The sequence below is a fragment of the Acomys minous genome, assembly GCF_964271855.1.
Source record: "Acomys minous genome assembly, chromosome: 16".
NCBI classification, from domain to species: domain Eukaryota; kingdom Metazoa; phylum Chordata; class Mammalia; order Rodentia; family Muridae; genus Acomys; species Acomys minous.
The window spans coordinates 48,795,757-48,819,006 of NC_140498.1; the positions used below are offsets into that span (position 1 = coordinate 48,795,757).

The window sequence follows — 23,250 nt, forward strand, 5'->3', positions numbered from 1 at the left end:
GCCATGGCTCCTGCAGGTCATGCTGACCACCAAATCCTTGAGGGTCCAGGCCTTGGCCAGCGTCAGTTCTGAGACAGCCTGGAACATGGCCCAGTGTGGCCAGTAGAGCCTGTGAGCTGCAGACACTGTGAGCCACGGACTGTCCAAGTTCAAGGCTCCTGAAAGAACACAGAGAGAAGCTTCTGTGGGGGTTGGGGCAAGAAAGGAGTGATTGGCAGGTCCCCAGAGGCGGCTCATCGAAGTCTCATCGCAGCCGTGCAAAGCCGGGGATACCTGGGTCGGGCACATAGGAGTGTTACAGAGTGAAAGGGATGTGAATTTTGACAGGAACCTGGATTGTAGTGCATTTGCACCCGTCAAAACTCACCACGTGGCACCCTAGGATGAGTGCTTCCTTCTAGTTACTGAAACACAGGCTACAATGCTTGGGTGAGGTACTGCGCACTGCCAAGCATGTGAACATTGCAGCAGGACACTGTCATCTACAAAGCTCGCGTCCAAAAGCTGTAACTGTGGTCAAAAACCAAAACCAAAACAGTGAGTGTTTGTGAGGGTGCTGTGGCCTGTGGAGGTCAGAGGATGGTCTTGGGTTGAGAAAAGGGGCCATGGCAGCTTTAATTAAGAGGAAGCCATCCTGGAGGCTGGCTCTCAAATCAATATAACTGGTGTACTTATAAAAAGAAGGAAACATGGGCGCACACACATGGAGGATGACAAGTGACAACAACATAGAGATCAGCACGAAATAGCTGCGAAGTAAGGACCAGCCTCCTCCAGAGCCTCGGAGGGGGGAGGAAGTGCTGTCGGTCTCAGAGGGAACAGGCCCTGATGACTTTTATTTTACTTATTTATTAGTAGTAGTAGGAAGAGGAGGAGGAGGAGGATTGTTTTTGAGACAGGGTCTCTCTGTGTAGCCTTGGCTGTTCTAAACTCACTTTGTAGACCAGGCTGGCCTCGAAATCACAGCGATCCACCTGCCTCTGCCTCCCGAGTTCTGGGATTAAAGGCGTGTGCCACCACGCCCAGCGACTCTTTGATTTTAGATAATGACCTTCAGGGTGGTGAAAGGCTCTCTGGTCTATAAGCCACACAGTTAGCGACCACTTGTTATAGCAGCCACTGGGAACCAGTGCCCCTGCCTGGAAGTGACGGAGGGTGCCCTCCATCTGAACGAAGGAGCATGTGAGGAGATTACAAAGGCACAGAACACAGGGCTGGGACCCACACAAGGAGCAGCACTTCCTAGTTGGCAGCAGAGAGGGCCCAAGGCAATGGCTCCATGAAGGCTTTTTTGTTTTGTTTTGTTTTGTTTTGTTTGTTCATCAAGACAGGGTTGCTCTGTGTAGCCCTAGCTGTCCTGGAACTATATAGAGCAGGTTGGCCTCGAACTCACAGAGATCCGCTTGCCTCCTGAGTGCTGGGACTAACAATGTGGGCCACCACTGCCAGGTTTTCATGAGGACTCACCGAGGAAACTATCTGAAATAATGAAACCCATACGAGCTCTCAGACACCTGACCATCCCGAGAGGAGTCTGGCAAAGTTGCCAAAAAGCCGAGGGGATAATTAAAAGGAAAACAGAAAACTTAATCAAACACGAAAAGAGGTGATTGTGATTGTAACTCAAGAAGAAACAGAGGGTTATAACCGCCAGACTCCATAAGTCTCCGCCAGGAGGGCATGTACACTGTGCCATTGACGTAAACACAGAACAGAAGCAAAGCAGTTCTTTCCGGAGGATAACAGGAAGTGGGAAAAGGGCCCTTGTGAGAATTAAATTTTCATAAGTATGACATTTACCAAGAATTCCTCCTGAAACGTAAGAAATGGCAGCAAGGGTGTATTGCTCTTAAAGGCGTATCTAAATGTGTATCTGAAGACACAGCAGAGCCACTTCACGGTGGAGCGGGGCTTGGGGCCGGGAGAAAGGCAGAGGCTTCGTCTATAAGCTTCTAAGCTTCATCGCTGAAAATGCACTCCAAGGGGCTGGGGTTGTAGCTGGGCTGGTGTGAGCGTGGCATCTGAAGCCTGCCTTCCGTCTCCAGCACTGCATGAACCTGGGGCATGGTTATATGCACACCTGTAATCCCCGCCCTTGGGAAACAGCGGCAGGAGGGGCAGAAGTTCAAGGTCATCCTGAGCTACGTGAGAAGTTTGAAGCCAGACTGCCCTATGTGAATCATCATCTCAACAAAACAAAACAAAACAAAACAAAACAAAACAAAAATCGGCTTAGTGCTGGTAGCACACACCTTTAATCCCAGCATTTAGGAGGCAGAGGCAGGCGGATCTCTATGAGTTTGAGGCAGCCTGGTCTACATAGTAAGTTCCAGGACAGCCAGGGCTACACGGAGAAACCCAGTATCCAAAACAGAAACAAAACCAAAACAGTCACTTTACCTCCACGATCACTTACCTGATGTGGTAAGGCCCTGGGAACAGTACCCCAGACCCGGAAGTGCCCAGTGAATAGTTTAACTTCTGGTTAAACTTTGTAGTACTCGAATAAAAATGAAATCTAATCCTAAAAGGTTAATTTAGAAACGACCTATAGCAAACACATGTTTTAAATGTGGGGAAAGGACAACGCAAAAATAAAAGCACAGAAGTTTCAATGCTTTCTTTTATGTTCTAGAGTATACTATGTATTTAATAGGGTGTTTATGTGGAAAGCATAAATATATAAATATGAAATCTCACAGCTCATTCTTAAGTGCCATCTAGTCCCTAACACGCTATACGTTTAGTAACACTTAGCTTCCTGCCTCCACCGCCCGCTGCACTAGTTGCTAAATCACAGTTCGTCAGAGCTGCAAACCTCACTGACTGTACATCATTTGTTCCGGGACTCTTGGTACTTAGCACGAAAAGCATTCCAAGAAATCATGTACTGTGTGAAGAAAGGGAGGAAAGGAAAAGAAAGAGAGAGAGAGAGGCAGAAGGTATTCTGCAAGGAGAGGGATCAAGTGCAAAGGTCCTGAGGTTTGTTCAAGGAACAAAAAAGAGGTCTGAGGGCTGCAAATCCACAGGCTTTAGGGAGATGGGGAGGTGATGTAGGGGAAGATGGTAGGGGCTTAGGATCGACAGGGGAGCGCACTGGGGTGCCACAGAACACATGAAAGGTTTGGCCTGAGTGAGCCCAGCACATACATGAAAAGGTGATCCAGGTAGAATGCGCAGTCTAGGTAGACAATTGAAAGGCAAAACTAGGAGCCATTAGCTAATGAGGGAGGCCCCAGAGCTGGTACCCACCTTCCTGTCTCCACACAGTGGCCCTGGATGTGTCTTTCCAGTGCACGCCGACCACGAAGGGCAGCTGCCCATTGACTAGCACCTTCAGGTATGTGCTGCTCTTGATGTGGGGCTGCCGGAGGCTCAAGTGATACAGCTGCGTGAGGCAGTCTACCCGCCTCTCAGGGACCTGCAGTGCAAGCTGGCAAATGCACCCAGGTGTCCCGTCAGTCATCACTCCAAGCCCAGAATGCCCCCTCCCCTGCAACTCTCAACTCCAGCCAGGGATCACAGGCCTCAGATCTGTCCACCCCACCCCACCCCACCCCCTCCCCCCTTCCCCCCCTCCCCCCACGCTTCGCTTCCAAGTTGGCAGGTGAGGAGCTTTTTAAAGCAAGCTGGGGTGAGCATGGTGTGGTGGCACATGCCATTCTAGGCAAAGCCTGCACAGAGGACACGATCAGGGGATGGGTGAGGGACACTACCAAGCCCGATCCCTGCATACATCTCTGTAGCCAGAGCCCAAAGGGACATTGGGAATGGTCCTGCACCCCCACATCCACCGAGGCTGGTTGGCAAGGTCATGGCTCTGCTCTGGTGGCAGGCTCACCTCCAGGAAGTAGTTGCGGAGTGCGGGCCCTGAGTCGTTCCTGAAGGTCTGGCTGATCCACAGGATTCTCTTGTTGCCAGTTGCAGCCCATTGCTCCCCATAGCTGGCCTCCAGCTGCCAGCGTAGGTGCTCAGGGCCCTGTCTGTGCTGCAGCTGGACCTGGGACACACCAATAGTGAGGTCCCCCAGGAGGCCCAACACACAGCCCAGAGCCCTCCTGCTTCTCCCAGTGACCGTGACCTCAACTTGCTTTTCGGAAAACACCAGAAGCAATTTGTTTCTTGCTGGGGATATGAGGATATGCCCCAGGGCCTCACACCTGCTGGGCAAGAGCTTTCACTCTTGGAGGGAGGGGGAGGGAGGGAGGAAGGGAGGGAGAGGGAGAAGGTGAGAAGGAGAGGGGGAGGGGGAGGGGGAGGGGGAGGGGGAGGGGGAGAGGGAGAGAGAGAGAGAGAGAGAGAGAGAGAGAGAGAGAGAGAGAGAGAGAGAGAGAGATGAGCATGCACGCACATGTGCTCTTAAGTGCTGAGCCACTTCTCCAGCCTTGGCTCCTACTTGGTGATTAAGCACATCTGCTCATTGTAAGGATCAGAACTTAGGATCAGATAGCTCACCAAAGCCTGTAACTCCAGTTCCAAAGGATCTGATGCCCTCTTCTGGGGTCCCTGGGCATCTTCATACACATGTGCATATGTACTCACACAGACATGAGCAAGTACATGCACACCGGAGTAACACACACACACACACACACACACACACACACACACACACACACACACACACAACTTTAACAAAAAAAGAAAGCAACAGGGCTGCAGGACAGCTCAGCCCTCTTCCAGAGCAGCCTAGTTTGGTTCTTGGCACCCAAGTCTGGTGGCTCTCAACCAATTGCAACTCCAGAGGGACTGAACCCCCCCTTCTGGCCTCTGTAGGTACTGCACTCACATGCACAAACACGCGTGCACAGGCACACATAATTAAAAATAGGGGCTGGAGAGATGGCTCAGAGGCTAAGAGTACTGGCTTCCATAGGACGCAGGTTCAGTTTCCAGGCGATAGAATGCCCTCTTCTGTTTTTCATAGGTGCTGTATGCATGTGGCACACGGACACACATGCAGACAAAATACCCATACACATAAAAACTAAAGATTAAAATTTTAAATAAAAATCAATCTTTTAAAAAAAGAAAGCAAGCCAGGTGGTGGTGGCGCACGCCTTTGATCCCAGTACTCGGGAGGCAGAGGCAGGCGGATCACTGTGAGTTCGAGGCCAGGCTGGTCTACAAAGTTAGTCCAGGATAGCCAAGGCTACACAGAGAAACCCTGTTGCGGGGGGAAGCAAATTAATAAAGGAATTCTGACAGTGTGGCTCAGTGGGAAAGCACTTGTTTAGCATGTATGGAGCCTTGGGTTCAATCCCCAGACTGTGTACAAACCGAAACCCCGCTCTCCTGAGTCAGAAACAGCAACATCTCTGCTCCCCTTTTGTTTGCTCTCCCAGCTACTTTGATAACCTTCCTGGCGCAGCCCCCCACCCATCATCCCCCACCCCTCACCCCCTCACCCCGCTCCTGTGACCTTTGTCCTTACTATTCCTCTTGCCCAGAGCACACTTCTATGGGAATAAAGTTACCTTATATTTTACTTTTCAGTGGGAACATTCCTTGCCCAGTGAGGAGCTTTCCCCTCCAGCCCCACCCCAAACAAGCCTGCCAGTGCTCAGCTCTCCCGCCCCACTCAAGCTGTTATGTTCTCCACGACTTGAGTGTCCTCTGGTAGTCTACACGTGCCTATTAACAAGGTGGCAAGGGCCAGCACCATTTCCTCACTGCTCTCTGGTCCAGGGTGGGTATACAGTAGGTATTTAATAAAAAAGCAACCCAGCTCTGTGACCATGTGTTGACCTACCCCTCCGAGAAGGAGGGGCACCAACCTTGTGACTGATGATCGGGAGCTGCGTGCAGTGGAACTCATGGACCACGTCCAGCTCGCGGGTGTCCTTGGGGCCGCTCTCCGTCCTCAGCCTCTGGCGGGTACTGCACTCGTGGGCAACGCGCCTTGCCTGACCTGTGTGGATCACAGCTGCTGCCTTCTTCTGCCACGCTCCAAGGAGAGGTGAGTTCCAGCCTGACTCAGGGCTTCAGGAACCCTAAGCAAGCACACTACAGTCCACTACCGCCACCGCCACCCCCCCATTTTGTTTTTGGAGACAGTCTTATGCAATAAGTTGGCCTCTGACTGGTTATGTGGAGACAAGGATTCTCCGGTCTCCGTTTCCCGAGTGCCGGGATGGGACACCACACATGGTTTATGAAATGTTAGGTCTGCGCAGCTGGGTGAGCATCAACTAAGTTGATGCCCTAGCCTCTTAATGCAGCTTTCCAAGGGACAGGTGAGGGGCCCTCCAGCACTCATGGTGTTTGCGTTAAACAGCCGTGTCTAATCAAGGGCCAAGCCAACACAGAACAGCGGCAGCAGCTGAAGGCAGCACCTCAGCCCCCAGACCACAGTGCAGATGCATCCCCTCCCCCCCAGGCCAGCACCGTACCCAGGAGGTTGTACTTGATGCTCAGGGCGCTGCTTCTCACAGGGCCATGCTGCTCCAGCAGGCCCCGTATGTGGAGCTCCGCCACACCTGGAACCTGCAGCTGGACGCCCAGGATGGACTCCTGCAGCCCTGCCTCGGCCTTCTTCTCCAGCAACACTGTGGGGACAGTAGGCACAGGTATGGGTGGCTTGTCCCTCAGCACACTCCCCACCTTGGTGCCTCAGAGAGTCCAAGCCCCGCATCTCCTGTGCCTCAGGAGCAATGACATTAGGGCACAGAGGGTTTGAGCTCTACCATCTGGAGCAAGTGTGTCACCTCAGCAGGTGGAATGAAACAAAATCCAGGGGGACAGGAGAGGGCAGTGGTACACCCCAGGTAACGGAGCATTTCTCACTTTGTAGAACTTTCAGCTCTGCAAATCTGGCATGCAGCCAAAGTGCACGGAGCCAAGCCAGGCTACAGGACCCCAAAACACCTTCATGGACAATCCGCAGCCACTGCTCCAAGTTCCCTCAGCAGAGCCAAGGGCAAAGTGGATGCTAGCCCCAAGGCCAGCACGGCTCCCATTGGACCTAGCTGGGCTGTGTGCAGACACACCCTGGGACTAGGGATTTAGCTTAGATGGTAGGTTGCCTGCCTAGCGTTCAGCCCTGGCCGTGATTCCCCTACACTGCAGGAAACTGGGTGCAGTGCTGCACTTGGGACGTACAGACAGGAGGGTCAGGAGTTCAAGGTCATCCTCAGCTACCCGGTGAATCTGCAGCTAGCCTGGGCTACAAAAGACTATCACAAAACAAAAACCTCCATGACGTATGTTTTAAGTCCAGAAGCAAAACGTGCTTCTCACAGAGGGTTAGAATCAAGAGTCCCAAGCCTTAGAAAGCTGCTGTTTGTGGGTACCTAAGGTAGCATCAGGGGAAGGAGGTAAGTGGGCACGTGGGTAGGAGCCGCCAGGAGCTGGTACCTCTTAAAAGGAGGCTTAGCTGGTGGGTCATACAGGGACCCTGGGCTGCCCATCCCCACCCTGCCCACAGAACAGTGGTATTGGCTCCTACCTGTTATGTAAGCCTGGTCACTTTGCATGTGGCTCAGAGATGCAGAGAAGTCCAGTCTGCTGCCTGCCTGCCACGTGATGTTCCCATCAAGGACTACAGGTCTGCCTGCTGTCACCAGCTTTGCCTCCACCTGGGCCTCAAACCGCTGGGTCTTGTTGCCTGACTCTGGCTGCAGGTCACTCTGGCCCTGAAAAAGTCCCAGTATCATCTAGTCAGTGAGTCAGTGGTGGTGATGGGGGAGCAGGTCAGTGGGGGTGATGGGGGAGCAGGACAGTGGGGGTGATGGGGGAGCAGGACAGTGGGGGTGATGGGGGAGCAGGTCAGTGGGGGTGATGGGGGAGCAGGACAGTGGGGGTGATGGGGGAGCAGGACAGTGGGGGTGATGGGGGAGCAGGTCAGTGGGGGTGATGGGGGAGCAGGTCAGTGGGGGTGATGGGGTAGGGGTCAGTGGGGGTGATGGGGGAGCAGGTCAGTGGGGGTGATGGGGGAGCAGGACAGTGGGGGTGATGGGGGAGCAGGTCAGTGGTGGTGATGGGGGAGCAGGACAGTGGGGGTGATGGGGGAGCGGGTCAGTGGGGGTGATGGGGGAGCAGGTCAGTGGGGGTGATGGGGGAGCAGGACAGTGGGGGTGATGGGGGAGCAGGTCAGTGGGGGTGATGGGGGAGCAGGACAGTGGGGGTGATGGGGGAGCAGGACAGTGGGGGTGATGGGGGAGCAGGACAGTGGGGGTGATGGGGGAGCAGGACAGTGGGGGTGATGGGGGAGCAGGTCAGTGGGGGTGATGGGGGAGCAGGACAGTGGGGGTGATGGGGGAGCAGGACAGTGGGGGTGATGGGGGAGCAGGTCAGTGGTGGTGATGGGGGAGCAGGACAGTGGGGGTGATGGGGGAGCGGGTCAGTGGGGGTGATGGGGGAGCAGGTCAGTGGTGGTGATGGGGGAGCAGGACAGTGGGGGTGATGGGGTGGGGGTCAGTGGGGGTGATGGGGGAGCGGGTCAGTGGGGGTGATGGGGGAGCGGGTCAGTGGGGGTGATGGGGGAGCAGGTCAGTGGTGGTGATGGGGTAGGGGTCAGTGGGGGTGATGGGGGAGCAGGACAGTGGGGGTGATGGGGGAGCAGGTCAGTGGGGGTGATGGGGGAGCAGGTCAGTGGGGGTGATGGGGGAGCAGGTCAGTGGTGGTGATGGGGGAGCAGGTCAGTGGTGGTGATGGGGTAGGGGTCAGTGGGGGTGATGGGGGAGCAGGACAGTGGGGGTGATGGGGGAGCAGGACAGTGGGGGTGATGGGGGAGCAGGTCAGTGGGGGTGATGGGGGAGCAGGTCAGTGGGGGTGATGGGGGAGCAGGTCAGTGGGGGTGATGGGGGAGCAGGTCAGTGGGGGTGATGGGGAGCAGGTCAGTGGGGGTGATGGGGGAGCAGGTCAGTGGTGGTGATGGGGAGCAGGTCAGTGGGGGTGATGGGGGAGCAGGACAGTGGGGGTGATGGGGGAGCAGGTCAGTGGGGGTGATGGGGAGCAGGTCAGTGGGGGTGATGGGGGAGCAGGTCAGTGGGGGTGATGGGGGAGCAGGTCAGTGGGGGTGATGGGGGAGCAGGTCAGTGGGGGTGATGGGGGAGCAGGTCAGTGGGGGTGATGGGGGAGCGGGTCAGTGGGGGTGATGGGGGAGCAGGTCAGTGGGGGTGATGGGGAGCAGGTCAGTGGGGGTGATGGGGGAGCAGGTCAGTGGGGGTGATGGGGGAGCGGGTCAGTGGGGGTGATGGGGGAGCAGGTCAGTGGGGGTGATGGGGTGGGGGTCAGTGGGGGTGATGGGGTAGGGGTCAGTGGGGGTGATGGGGGAGCAGGTCAGTGGGGGTGATGGGGTGGGGGTCAGTGGGGGTGATGGGGTAGGGGTCAGTGGGGGTGATGGGGGAGCGGGTCAGTGGGGGTGATGGGGGAGCAGGTCAGTGGGGGTGATGGGGGAGCGGGTCAGTGGGGGTGATGGGGGAGCAGGTCAGTGGGGGTGATGGGGTGGGGGTCAGTGGGGGTGATGGGGTAGGGGTCAGTGGGGGTGATGGGGGAGCAGGTCAGTGGGGGTGATGGGGTGGGGGTCAGTGGGGGTGATGGGGTAGGGGTCAGTGGGGGTGATGGGGGAGCAGGTCAGTGGGGGTGATGGGGTGGGGGTCAGTGGGGGTGATGGGGGAGCGGGTCAGTGGGGGTGATGGGGGAGCAGGTCAGTGGGGGTGATGGGGAGCAGGTCAGTGGGGGTGATGGGGGAGCAGGTCAGTGGGGGTGATGGGGGAGCGGGTCAGTGGGGGTGATGGGGGAGCAGGTCAGTGGGGGTGATGGGGAGCAGGTCAGTGGGGGTGATGGGGGAGCAGGTCAGTGGGGGTGATGGGGGAGCGGGTCAGTGGGGGTGATGGGGGAGCAGGACAGTGGTGGTGATGGGGTAGGGGTCAGTGGGGGTGATGGGGGAGCAGGTCAGTGGGGGTGATGGGGGAGCAGGTCAGTGGGGGTGATGGGGTGGGGGTCAGTGGGGGTGATGGGGTAGGGGTCAGTGGGGGTGATGGGGGAGCAGGTCAGTGGGGGTGATGGGGTGGGGGTCAGTGGGTGTGATGGGGGAGCGGGTCAGTGGGGGTGATGGGGGAGCAGGTCAGTGGTGGTGATGGGGTGGGGGTCAGTGGGGGTGATGGGGTAGGGGTCAGTGGGGGTGATGGGGGAGCAGGTCAGTGGGGGTGATGGGGTGGGGGTCAGTGGGGGTGATGGGGGAGCGGGTCAGTGGTAGCAAGCATGCCTAGGGTAAGGCCTAAACTGAAAACCCAGCACATCAGAGCAAGACAATAGGAATACTCCAGAGTAGCTGGCTTTATATTTTGGCAGGATTATGATTTAAACCAAGTCTCCCCAAAGGATGCTGAAGTCCTGACACCCAGGGCCTGTGAGGGACACCTTGTCTGGGAACAGGGTCTTTGTGTCTGGTGCCATTAAAAGGGGTTACTAGCCTGAATCCTGACAAAGCTAACGTCGGATGCACTGTGTTAAGCCACTCAGTTCCGGGGCATCAGCCTATACTTAAGGAAACCTGGGAGGAGTGGCCTGTTTAACTTGTTTTAATATCTTTCTCTACTCTGAGCTTGTGAACACTCCTATTATTATCCTTTTATGGATTTATTATTTGTTTAGGTGCACGTATCTCTTGTGTGTCTGTGCACATGCAAGCAGGTTCCCATAGAAGCCAAAAGAGGTGTCAGGTACCCTGAAACCAGAATTACAGTTGTGAATCACCTGCTGTGGGTACTGGTCCTCTGTAAGAGCAACAAGCACTCTGAGCCATCTCCTGCCTCCAAACTTTTTATTATTGATCCCATACCTTTTTTTGTTTGTTTGTTTGTTTTTTCGAGACAGGGTTTCTCTGTATAGCTTTGGCTATCCTAGACTTGCTTTGTGGATCAGGCTGGCCTCGAACTCACAGCAATCTGCCTGCCTCTGCCTCCTGAGTGCTGGGACTAAAGGCGTGTGCCACCACGCCTGGCAATTCCACACATTTTTAACACCAGTGGTGGGGCAGGTTGGGGGAGCTTTGTTGGAGCAGAACACCAGCTGATGCAGCTGTGCCAAGAATACAGAGCAAACCTTGATGTAATAGACATCCCTGTCGTCCAGTACCAGCTCCAGGTGGCCCATGCACGCGCTTTTGAGAACTTCCATCTTACCTGGGGACAAAGCCAAGTTTAGAGGCTGGGGATCCACTTTCGGGCCCATTCTCTGTCCCCTGAGCAATTGGATGGATCACTTCTTGCTCTGGAACCCAGGAGTGAGTGTGTGGTAGGTGCGCTGCCCTCATCGGCAGATGCCAAGAGGTGAGGCGACCAGGGAGCGCTCTGTCCTCACCGTCCAGCTGAATTTTCTTTTTGGGGTGGAGCAGCTTGAACCGGCACTTCCTCTGGGGCACGCTGTAGTTGATGTCCACCCCAACGTCCCTGGCCACTTCTGACTGGGGTGTACCCATGAAGAGGTGTGCTGTGACTTCCTCAGGGAGCCAGCTTTCCTTCTGCAAACACAGCAGGGTTCCTGAGACCAGAAGAGCACCCACCGCTCCTCTTCGGAAGTAGGACCACCTATTCTTGCAGGGAACAAGTTTTAAGAATTTCCTGGGCTCTGAACTGGGAGAGGCGGGTTTTCAGAACAGTCTGACACAGGATTTTTGTCTTTCCTCAGTGTTGGATTTCAAGGCTTTGCTGCTTGCTAGGTGAATGCTCTCCCTCTGAGCTACACCTAAGCCTCTCCGGGTCTTGATTGACAGAGCAAGTGGCCAGGGTGAGGCTTCTGTGGCACGTAACTCCAGCATCCTATCAATGCTGTCTCGCCCCAGACTAGTCCTTCCTCTTTCTCTCACTTTGCTCTGTACAGACGACATATGCAGCCCCTCGGGACGCAGCCCAGAGGCTTGGAATCAAAACCCTGACTTCTTTTGCTTGCTGTTACCAACCTTGCTCCAGAATGCCCCAAAGTGAGGGTTGGTGGTGCCAAGCTCAGCGTCTACCTTGCCTAGTCTTTTCACTTCTTCTCCTTGGGCCCTTAACAAACTTCCCTTAGCCCAAGCCTCTACATGCAAAGCTCTGAGAAAAGCGGCTTTGAGCTCAAGCTGCTTCTCGATCCCAGAGCCAGGGCCGAGGTACGGCTCAGTGGGACACTGCAAGCCGTGCCTGTGTGCACAAGGCTGCAGCTCCAAGAACTACACTGCAAGAGTCCAATCAAGCACTACATCCCTGGTTGCTCGCTTTGCACTTCATGTGAGGTCAGCCTGAAGCACGGGGAGCCCTGGGCACGCTAAGCTCCTGCCCCTGGGGGCCGACACCCCAGAGTGGGGGGCACATGACCACTAGATCCAGAACTAGGTAGGAGAGCAGCCATGAATCCTTGTCACGTGGGCACATGAGTGGTCCCGGAAAGGGGTCTGTGGTCTGTTTCGGGGGGTCAGGGCTGGGCTGCTAGTGATAGCCTGTGAAGACACTTAAGGGAAAACAGAATGTGGGGTTGCCTGGGCATTAGAAGGAAGAGTGCCTCAGGCACAGGAGAGAGCCAGTGCAAAGGTCGGGGCACACGAGTGTGCTTGGCACACTGAGTCAGAGTTAAGCCGTGGCCCTAGTCCACAGAGTCAGCACGTGCAAGAGTCAAAACCTGTGTCTCTGTGGCCACGTCCTTGGTATTGAGGAGCATGGGAGATCAACAAGGCAGCTGGGAAGGAAGGGGCCACCCACACTGCCCACCTGGAAGTGGAGGGTGTAGGCCGCTTCTAGCAGGTACAGCTGAAGCCCTGGGTCCTGCTTCTTCAGAATCAAGTCCATGAACACAGGCACGGAGAGCAGGGAAGGCTGACTGGGCCCTGGCCAGGCCGTGGTAGTACACAGCTGCCAACCCCAGGTTTGGGACACTGCAAAGACAGTTGAGTGACAGGCACGGTTAGCAGAGAACTTGGGGTGTGGCCCCAGAGAACCAGAGCTGTATAGACATTAATCCTAAGGGACAGGGCTGCATAGACCAGGGCTCCTCAGCCCAGGAACACCACTGACATATGAGGCCCATGTAATCTTTTGAGAGTATCCTATATATTATACAATGTTCAGGGCATTTGTGGCCTTTACCACCAATGCCAGCTTTGCTGCAATTTCACAAGCCATCACTCCTAATGGCTCCCAGCCCTCTATCCAGGGATGATGTGTAAAAACAACCACACTGAGGACCACTGCTCGCTCTCTTTCTCTCTCTCTCTCTCTCTCTCTCTCTCTCTCTCTCTCTCTCTCTCTCTCTGTGTGTGTGTGTGTGTGTGTGTGTGTGTGTGTGTGTCTGTGTTTGTACTTTTGTGTCTTTATGCATGAACATGTGATTGCAGGTACCCAAAAGTCCAGAAGAGGACATCTGATTCCCTAGAGTTGGAATTATAGGTGGTTGTGAGCTTCCCACAATGGGTGCTGGGAACCAAACTCGAGTCCCTTGCAACATCAGCAAGTGCTCTTAAAAACAGAGCCATCTCTCTAGTGCCAGGATGATTGTTTTGTGTGAGACAGGGTTTCTCTGTGTAGCCCCAGCTTTTCCTGGAACTCACTCTATAGACCAGGCTGACCTCGAACTCACAGAGACCCACCTGCCTCTGTCTCCCGAGTGCTAGAATTAAAGGTGTGCGCCATCACACCCAGGCCCAGGATCATTCTTTTCCTTATAAAATTGTTTTATTTTAAGCTATACAAACATCTTTCTCGGGGAATATACCAAAATAACTTGCTTATGGTGTTTATAATTTGGGATAAATATAATTAACAAAACTATTTCGTCTCTATTGTACAGAGCTGTAATGTAAAAATGATTTATAGGCTGTCTTTTTCAGAAAGCAGGTATTTTGGGGGGACAGGTTTCAAGACAGGGTTTCTCTGTGTTAGCTTTGGCTGTCCTGGACTCGCTCTGTAGACCAGGCTGGCCTCAAACTCACAGAGATCGGCCTGCCTCTGCCTCCCTGGGTGCTGGGATTGCAGCCTGTGTGATGGAATGACTGTTCCAATTGGAAGAACGCAGGGTTCTGGAGGGTGCCTAGCTTCCAGCACACACAGTCACCAGGATTCGTTCATAGTTTCCTATGTTTTTCCAGAACGGCTTGTCAAAGAAAGATTCCATACATTTTTCAGGTAAAGTGCTTCGATACGATGTGTGTCGATTTCAGAATGGGAGACCATAATTCCAGTGGCTGCTGAGGTGCAGCTACCATCATGGCTTGATGAAGCCCCTCAGCAAAGGCTACGAGGGTGCTAGTGGTGTGCTTCACGGTGGCCGAGGCACTTCTCCGCGTCACCCGCCCGTCCCAGGTCCAGAACTCTGTTCATGGTCCACTCACTACAGTCAGCATAATTCTGGAGTGCTCTGCAAAGCCATGGGCATGGCTTCAGCAGTCAGGCTTGTGTTGCTAATGCACATCAGCCCCTTCCTCCAGCTTCATACAAAGGGCTGGCATCCGTTTCAGTCAAGCTCAGATCCTCACAGCGGTGACCCTCAGCAAGAGAACACAACGCGCTTCTGGGAGTCTAGATGTGTCGGAGGTGGGGGTCTCTGGCCAGATCCCTTTTCAGACCTTCAGCAGACTCTTAATTCCTCTGATTTTGTTGTTCTGAGAATTTTCACCTGTGCCAAGTCCCTTCACGGCCCACACAGTTCATCGGAATCAAGCTGAGCTGGAGTTTCAGCAGACTGAAGCCTCTTGCTCCAGGTGGCCTGCGAGGGCCTCCTTCTGTGCTCCCCCACCACCCTGCGGTGAGCTGTCCCTGCGGTGAGCTGTCCCTGTGGTGAGCTGTCCCTGCAGTGAGCTGTCCGCTTTGGTTCTCTTTGGTAGAACTTCTGTGATGATGATGTCATCCACATTTTCTTTTCTTTCTTTCTTTCTTTCTTTCTTTTTTTTTTTTTTTTTTTTTGGTTTTTTGAGACAGAGTTTCTCTGTGTAGCCTTGGCTGTCCTGGACTCACTTTGTAGACCAGGCTGGCCTCAAACTCACAGTGATCCACCTGCCTCTGCCTCCCAAGTGCTGGGATTAAAGGCATGCGCCACCACACCCGGCTTCACATTTTCAACTGTTAATAGCTTTGGGCAGGTCAGCAACACCCAAAGATGGATTAAAGCTAGGACAGGGCTCACTGCTCACACGGGACCACCTATGGGTGATTTCTAGGTTTCAATGAGTCTTGCTGTGAAGAGACACCACGCCAGAGCAACGTACAAACGAAAAGATTTAATCTGGGAGTTCATGGTTCCAGAGTGTTAGAGCCCACGGTCATGAGGGCAGGGAGCATGGTAGCAGCCAGGCAGGCATAGTGCTGGAGCAGTAGCCAAGACCTTACACCTGATTTACGAACTGGAGGCAGAGCGAGCTAACTGGGAATGGCGGGGTGGGGTGGGGTGGGGTGGGGAGGATGGGGGCTAGGGGGGGCGGCTTTTGAAACCTCAAAGCCAGCCCCTGGTGACACACCACCTCCAACCTCATAACCCTTCCCAAACAGTTCCGTCGGCTGGGGGCTACACATTCAAATGCGTGAGCCTATGGGGGGCTAATTCACATTAAGCCGTCACAGAACATATTCCTGCTCTCAGTGATCAATAAAGCAGGGCGGCCAGAGGAATTCTGTTAGCATTGCGAGTTTTAGAGAAGCATCTTTTTATTTCCTCTTCTAAGGGACTAAGGAGAGGCTTTACTCTGAAGGTTTCAATCTCCTCCAAAGAGGGAAAGAGAGATCAGCAATTTGCTGCCAGGGCATCCTAATTAAGGTTGCCGTAATGAAGTGACATCATGACCATGACAACTCTTATAACAGAAAAACATTTCACTGGGGCTGGCTTACAGCCTCAGAGGTTCTGTCCATCGTTGTCACGGTGGGAAACATGGCGGCACGCAGGCAGACATGGTGCTGGAGGAGCCTAGAGCTCTACATTGTGATCCGCAGGCAGTAGAGGGAGACTGTGAGCCACACTGGGCATAGCTTGCGCACAGAGGACCTAAAGCCCAACCCCACAGTGACACACTTCCTCAAACAAGACCACACCTACTCCAACAAGACCACACCTACTCCAACAAGGCCACACCCTTTAACGGTGCGGCTTCCGTTGGGGCCAAGCACTCAACCACATGAGCCTATGGGCACCGTTCCTACTTAAACCACCACACAGGCCACACAGGCCACCTCCGTCACGTGCCACACATGCCTCTGGGAATGGCCTAGTCTAATCTGCTTGGCCCCTGGTCCTAGTAGCATCCCTACTTGGTTGAAGTAGAGATTAACAAACTATCCAAGAAAGGATGGACCTCTTCCTCAATTAGGGGATCCTGAGGGACTCAGGGCTTTGCACGTAGTGTTTTGTGAAGGATGCGCTCTGATGCTCTGCAGAGCTCTGTCACTCAAGAAGGCAGCTACAGCTGGGCTGCTGGCAATGCACGCCTTTAATCCCCCACACCTGGGAGGCAGAGGCAGGCAGAGGCAGGCAGACCACTGTGAATTCCAGGCCAACTTGGCCTCTAATGTGAGTTCCAGAACAGCCAGGGCTACACAGAGAAACTATACAGAGGAAAAAAAAAAGAAAGAAAGAAAAAAGAAAAGAAAGAAAAGAAAGGAAGAACACAGCTCCTTTCCCCAAGAATCTTAAGAGGAAGGAGGAGGCTAAATCCCACCTCATCCTGGTGTCTGAAGAACAGATCGGCTTATTACTGTAGACCAAGTGCATCCTCTCTGCCCCTTAGGAAAATGAGCCTTTGCACTAACGCCATAAGCCTGCCTTGTACATTCAAGCAATAGAGTTACTTTTTACTTTAAATAATTAGTTTCTAAAAGGAGTGAGGAGTGAGAGGAGGAAGAGAGGAAAGAAGGGGAGGAGAGGGAGGAGAGGGAGGGCTGACAATAGGGCTCAGTGGGTAAAGGTGCTTGCTGCCAAACCTGAGTTCTATCCCCAGACTGCCCCCTCCCCCAACAACAACAACAACAATAAATATATATGTAACTTTTTTTAAATAAAGGAAAAATGCCTAAGGAAAAAAATTAAATGGAAAAAAAATGTGCCTAAGAACATATGCTAAACATGCCCCTCCTCCGCGTCTCTCAAAAACAAAATCAGGATCAGGAGTTTGAGATCCTCCAGAGTCATGTAGCAGACAAGTCTGGTCTATGAGTGGCGTGTCTGTGAGGGACTTTCCTGGTTAGGTTAATGCTTGGGGTGGGGGGCACCCTAAATGGGCTGGGGTCCTGGCCTGAACAAAAGGGGGAGAAGCCAGGTAGCAGCTTTCATGCACCTCCTCTGTCCTGACCACAGGTGTACCCTTGTGACCAGCCGCTTCCTCAAGCTTCCATTCCCTCCCCCAACCCCCGCCACCACCCCCAGGTGGAAATCATCCTCTGAAGATGTGAACCACAGCAAACCCTTTCCTCTTAAGCTGTTCTTGGAGGTAGGAGGACCAGGGGCTCTGCTTCTAGTGAGCTTGAGGCCAGCCTGAGCTACATAAGCCAGCCTGGGCTACATAAGACCTCATCTCAATAGACATCTTTGTCATATGAATTTAAAAGTGACTGTAGTGTTTTCCCAGGGTGGGGTAATAGAAGCCAGGTTGCTAGGGGACTAATTAGATATCAGTGGCACAAATGCTTTTGGAGAGTAATTTGAGGTCATCCCCTCCACACCCAGGACACTGTCTCAGGCTCAGAACCAGAGGCTGAGCTGCCTACCTTTGTCACTGGTACAGGACTGGGACTCAGAGGAGCTGTGACCCTCACTCAAGTTCTTCACACGGTCCCCAGTGACAAGATACAGCCTGGAGCTAATGGAAGAGGATGAGTGTGACAAATTGTCTTTGTGCACCTCAGGCCCCCCCTCACACGGGCCACTCCCCAGCAGCCTGCCCCATCTAGCCCCTCCTCCCATCCCTGTACTCAGGCTGCTGCACTCCATTTCTTCCCATAAACCCCTCCCCTGCCCGACCCGACCCCCACCCCTCCACCCCCACCCCTCCATCTCCACCCTCACCCCACCCCCACCCCACCCCTCCACCTCCACCCCTCCACCTCCACCCCCTACACCACCCCTATGCTTGCAGGCTCTGCCCACTCCCAGCTCCATCTGTGGTGAAGGCCCCCACCTGAAGCTGAGTAGCTCCACGGAGTCCTCTGCGGCATTCAGATGCACTTTGAGGTCCTGACCCTTCCTAGCTTGGATCCCACCATCTAGGCTGGTGGTGCCACGGGCACGGGTCAACCACCTCAGCCCAGCCTGCCCCAGGGCCCCTGCGGTGCCCATCTGAGCTGAGACCTGCAGGAGGGCGCTGAGGGAGAAAGAACGAGAGGCCTGTTGCCTGTGCCTGCTGGCCCACCTGCCACAGACCATCCAGCCCTCACTGTCACCAGCCCATTTTGCAGATGGAGTCACCGAGCCTCTCCTAAGGGCAGAACCGCCTCCCATTGCTGTGGGAGCCAGGACACAGCAGGATGCTTGACCCCCCACTGCTAAGTCCCCCTTCAGTGATTCCCCCCCCTACCCCAGGCAACGGGTAGAGGATTCTATGTCTGTGTCCTCGGTCACACCTAGCACTCACAGACAACTTGGCTGGGTCGCGGAGCAGATGGCCTGGAACTGAGACTATGACTTACATACATTCTGTTCAGCCCCTCCACGCCACATGGCCTTATCCTGAGGCAACTTCACAGGAATCTGTTTCCTCACCAACAGTGGGATAAAGAGGGCCCGCCCTCCTTGCTCAGAGGTGCCTGGGTTTGGCTCCTCTCGCCTCCCTTGGGAGGCAGGATGTGGAGATCCCGACAAGAGACCCTGTTGCCTGACTTCCTGTGCACCCCTGAGCACACAGCTTCGCCTCCCAGAGCCTGTCTTCTTGCCTGTGAAGGGACCTCATAGCCCAGGACGCCCTCACAGCTGTTCGGTTTGCAAACAGCAGGCTGACAGGTGGGCTGCAGAACGGGCGCCTCCCACAGCCTGAATGTATGATGCCCAGTACCCCACATTCTCAGCCCCCTTACTCACCCCAAGTAGGAGAAGTCTGTTACCTGGGCTTGATGGAACCCCTCAGGGAGAAATCTGAGAGTTGCTGGAAGTCAGCCACTCCTTGGACACGGATGCTGACAGTTGCCAAGGCATGTAGACTGAGCCTGCCTGGAATGCCAGACACTGTGGGAAAGGAGAGCTCCCCCAAAGCCAGGCTCAGCCTCCGGGTCACCTGCACCTCCTGCCCCTGTGGCCAGAGAACCGTAGTGACAACCCACAGCCATGGCTAGGGACTGGTGGTCTTAGCACGAAGGACAGGACTTATCCTCTACATATGCCCTCCCACAGATAGAGGCTGGGAAATTGAGGCCATGGATGTGAATGGTTAGCTCAAGGCCACATAGCTAGCAGGAGTAGAGCCATCCTGGGAACACAATAGTCACCAGCTAGGCAGGTGAGGACAGTAGGTGTCTCAGCCAACTGATAACACACCACTCAGTGTTTCCCAGGCAGAACTGGGCCTTCTGAAGGAAGCGTGCTGGCTTTATTTAACATCTGTTTCAAGGCTGGAGTATGGCTTGCCTGGTATGCATGAGGCCCTGCACCCTATCCCCAGCACTGAAAGGATGAAAAGAGATAAGAAAATCTCCATGTCAGAGGCAAGGCCCACAGCAGGCCCTAAGTGAGATGTGGGGCTTTAAGCTCAGGTATTTCCTGAATTCCATGTCCCAGCATCAAAGAGGCAGGGGCAGAGGTAGGAGATAGAAGAAAGTGGCAGAGGTAGCATGGGGGGGAGGGGATCAGAGGACTGTTAGCAAAAGTAGAGGGAAAGGGATGAGAACAGGAGACATGAGGCAGGACACAAGGCATGAGGCAGGGCACAGGGCTGGGGACAGAAGGCATGAGGCAGGGCACAGGGCTGGGACAGAAGACATGAGGCAGGACACAGGGTTGGGGACAGAAGGCATGAGGCAGGGCACAGGGTTGGGACAGAAGACATGAGGCAGGACACAGGGTTGGGGACAGAAGACATGAGGCAGGACACAGGGCTGGGGACAGAAGGCATGAGGCAGGACACAGGGCTGGGACAGAAGACATGAGGCAGGACACAGGGTTGGGGACAGAAGGCATGAGGCGGGACACAGGGCTGGGGACAGAAGGCATGAGGCAGGGCACAGGGTTGGGACAGAAGACATGAGGCAGGACACAGGGTTGGGGACAGAAGACATGAGGCAGGACACAGGGCTGGGGACAGAAGGCATGAGGCAGGACACAGGGCTGGGACAGAAGACATGAGGCAGGACACAGGGTTGGGGACAGAAGGCATGAGGCAGGACACAGGGTTGGGGACAGAAGGCATGAGGCAGGACACAGGGTTGGGGACAGAAGACATGAGGCAGGAGACAGGGTTGGGGACAGAAGGCATGAGGCAGGAGACAGGGTTGGGGACAGAAGGCATGAGGCAGGAGACAGGGATGGGACAGAGGCATGAGGCAGGGCACAGGGCTGGGACAGAAGGCATGAGGCAGGACACAGGGCTGGGACAGAAGGCATGAGGCAGGACACAGGGCTGGGACAGAAGACATGAGGGAGGACACAGGGCTGGGACAGAAGACATGAGGCAGGACACAGGGCTGAGACAGAAGACGTGAGGCAGGACACAGGGCTGGGGACAGAAGACATGAGGCAGGAGACAGAGCTGGGACAGAAGGCATGAGGCAGGGCACAGAGCTGGGGACACAAGATGGAGACAGGGCAAAGTGGCAGGGGACAGAGGGCAGGGAATAGGGGCGAGTGCAGGAGTCATGGGAGAGAGGTTGGGGGCAGGGGTGGGACAGGGACAGTGAGGGAGAGTTCAGAGAGTACCTTGAGAAGGTTGATGGCAAGTTCAGCCAGGGGCAGAGACCAACGTCTCTGGTGGCCACCCAGAGGTCCACAGTCCAGGAAGCTCAGCTCGTGCCCGAACACTTTGACACTCAGCTGGCAGCTTGGGGTCCGTCTTGCTCTATACCGCTGGGCCACCTGAGAAACAACCACAGATGAAGACAGAGGAGCTTAGGGTGAGGCAGGCAAAGCTGGCTTAGGAGAGAGGGTGGGCTGCTAGAAAGGTCAAGGGCATGTGGGACCCCAGCCTACCAAACACACTCTAGAACACATGTTCTTTGACAGGCATGGCCCAGTGCAAACACAACTTCCTAGAACAGGCGTGAACAAGAAGCCGGCTCGGCCGAGCTGCCACGAACCAGCCCTGAACAGCAGCTGCTTCTCCTGGTTCCTGCTTCAGCGTCCCATTCTGCCACCTGAGGATCCCTTCCAGCCACCTGAGGAATTAGGAGACCGGCATGGCCTGGAGGCCAGAGCCCTCATCAATTTCCATGCTGTGCACTCTCGGTTTTGCAAGTAGACTTTATTTTAACATCTGAAAGTTATGTTTTTCATAGACACTCCAAATCAGAGGATTCTTTGAAGACGGAAATATTAGTTTGTCCACCCACGCCTCGGTAAGGGGCAAGAGTGACTTGTGGAAGAAGTCGCTGCCAGCTGTAGCTCTCCCTTTCTCTTGCCAATATGAAGCCAAGCATCTGTTGTTACTACTCTCTTTGTTCCTGAGATGTGAGTATAAAACATGAGAAAATAACAGACGAGGGAAAGTGTATTCTAAGACAAAAATGTTTGTTTTGCTCTTGTGAAATGGAGCCTCGTGTAAGCCAGACAGGCTCCAACCCACCATGGTGCCGAGGCTTGCCTGGAAATCCCTCCACCTTCTAAGTCCTAGGGTTACAAGGCACGTGCCTCCAGGCCCAGCTAGAGCAAAGTGTTTATTCCCAGCCCACCTGGGTTTGGGCTTACATCTGGTCTATGTATAAACATGTCAGTACACACCCAAGCCACCCACATTGCTGGCTCTCGGATGTACACACAAATGGCGTTTTACAAGAGCAAATGCTGCAGGCGGAGTGCAGGCCTATCACGGTCCCCGCCCTCCAGGACGCTCATGAAGACCTGTGCTTGCACACAGTCTCTGCTAAAACAGTACCTAGCAACGAGCCATGATCACTCAGCTGAGGGCAGGCCTCCAACTTCAAGGCACGCCCTCGGGCACTATACGTACACACCACAAGAGCGAACAGAAGACGGCTCACAGCACAACCTTTCATTTTCTGTCCTCTTTTCACACAGCGTAGCCCAGGCTGATTGCACACTTGCTAGCCCTGAGAATGGCTCTACACTTCTGATGTCTTTGCCTCTATCTACTGAGTGCTAGGATTATCGGTGTGGATTACCGCCCCTGGTGGCGGGGCAGGGGATCACCACTTTGAGGTCAGCCTGGGCTACAAAGTAAGATTTGTATCTCAGATAAAAGAAAACAAAGCTGTGAAATATCACAGAGGCTAGGGAGATGGCTCAGTCAGTAAACCGGTGGCTGTGAGCGTGAAGTTTGGGTCTCCAGTGCTCAGGAAGAACATAAGACACACACAACAATGTGTCCCTTGATCCTCACTGGGGAGGCCTGGAGTGCAGGGAGGCTGAGGCCTGGTACAGCTCAGGTGGCTGCATGGGACCCTAGAAGGGGGCGCTGGAGCAGGAACTGGGAAAAGCCGCTGTAGGTCAGGCTGGCTCACGGCAGCTCGGCCGAGCTGGCTTCTTCTTTATGTCTGTTCTAGGAAGTTGTGTCTGCACTAGGCCATGGGGGCTACCATGCCTGTCAAAGAACATATGTGCTAGAGTGTGTTTCAGGGGGCTGGGACCCCATACGCCTTCGACTTTTCTAGCAGCCCATATACGCGTGCACGTGAGCACACGCACACACATGCACACCCACATAAACGTTCATGCACACATGTCCATGCATGCATAGACAGATACATACACAGAAAGGTGGAAGAAAACCTTAAGCTAGACAACAGAACCATTCCCAGTAGAAGAGAGTAAAGAGACACACCACAGACTGGGAGGCAGTGCTTCCCAGTCACATATCTGATAGCAGGATTTACTTCTAAAATGAAGAATTCCCAAAACCCAGAAAGAAAATAACCCAGTAAAATAAAATGAACTGAATACTTGAATATGTGTTTCACCAGAGAGGACACCTGGATAGCAGACAAGGCCATGAAGAGCTGTCCACAAGGCTGGCAAGATAGCTCAGGCACCTGCCGAGCCCAACCACCCCCTTCCAGATGGTGGACAGAGAGAACCAAGAAGTGCAAGTTGTCCTCTGACCTCTACATATGTTCTGTGCCATGTGGATGTGAACACACACACACACACACACACACACACACAGAGACACACACACACACACACGTAATAAAAATAAAT

General features: G+C 54.3%; 1 protein-coding gene across 1 annotated transcript in view; it reads right to left on the bottom strand.

The window, feature by feature from the left end:
- LOC311586289 (uncharacterized protein) overlaps positions 1-23,250 on the bottom strand; it is a gene marked incomplete at its 5' end in the record, with an annotated part of 116,120 nt that overhangs the window by 55,354 nt on the left and 37,516 nt on the right. The window contains 13 exons of the mRNA XM_084762260.1: positions 1-158; positions 3,253-3,433; positions 3,842-4,000; positions 5,778-5,911; positions 6,393-6,548; positions 7,448-7,634; positions 11,050-11,129; positions 11,308-11,467; positions 12,687-12,850; positions 17,664-17,755; positions 18,074-18,256; positions 18,993-19,177; positions 20,797-20,952. The exon at positions 1-158 is cut by the window's left edge and continues 54 nt beyond it. Coding sequence (XP_084618386.1) covers positions 1-158; positions 3,253-3,433; positions 3,842-4,000; positions 5,778-5,911; positions 6,393-6,548; positions 7,448-7,634; positions 11,050-11,129; positions 11,308-11,467; positions 12,687-12,850; positions 17,664-17,755; positions 18,074-18,256; positions 18,993-19,177; positions 20,797-20,952 — 1,995 coding nt within the window. The remainder of the gene's footprint in view (positions 159-3,252; positions 3,434-3,841; positions 4,001-5,777; positions 5,912-6,392; positions 6,549-7,447; positions 7,635-11,049; positions 11,130-11,307; positions 11,468-12,686; positions 12,851-17,663; positions 17,756-18,073; positions 18,257-18,992; positions 19,178-20,796; positions 20,953-23,250) is intronic.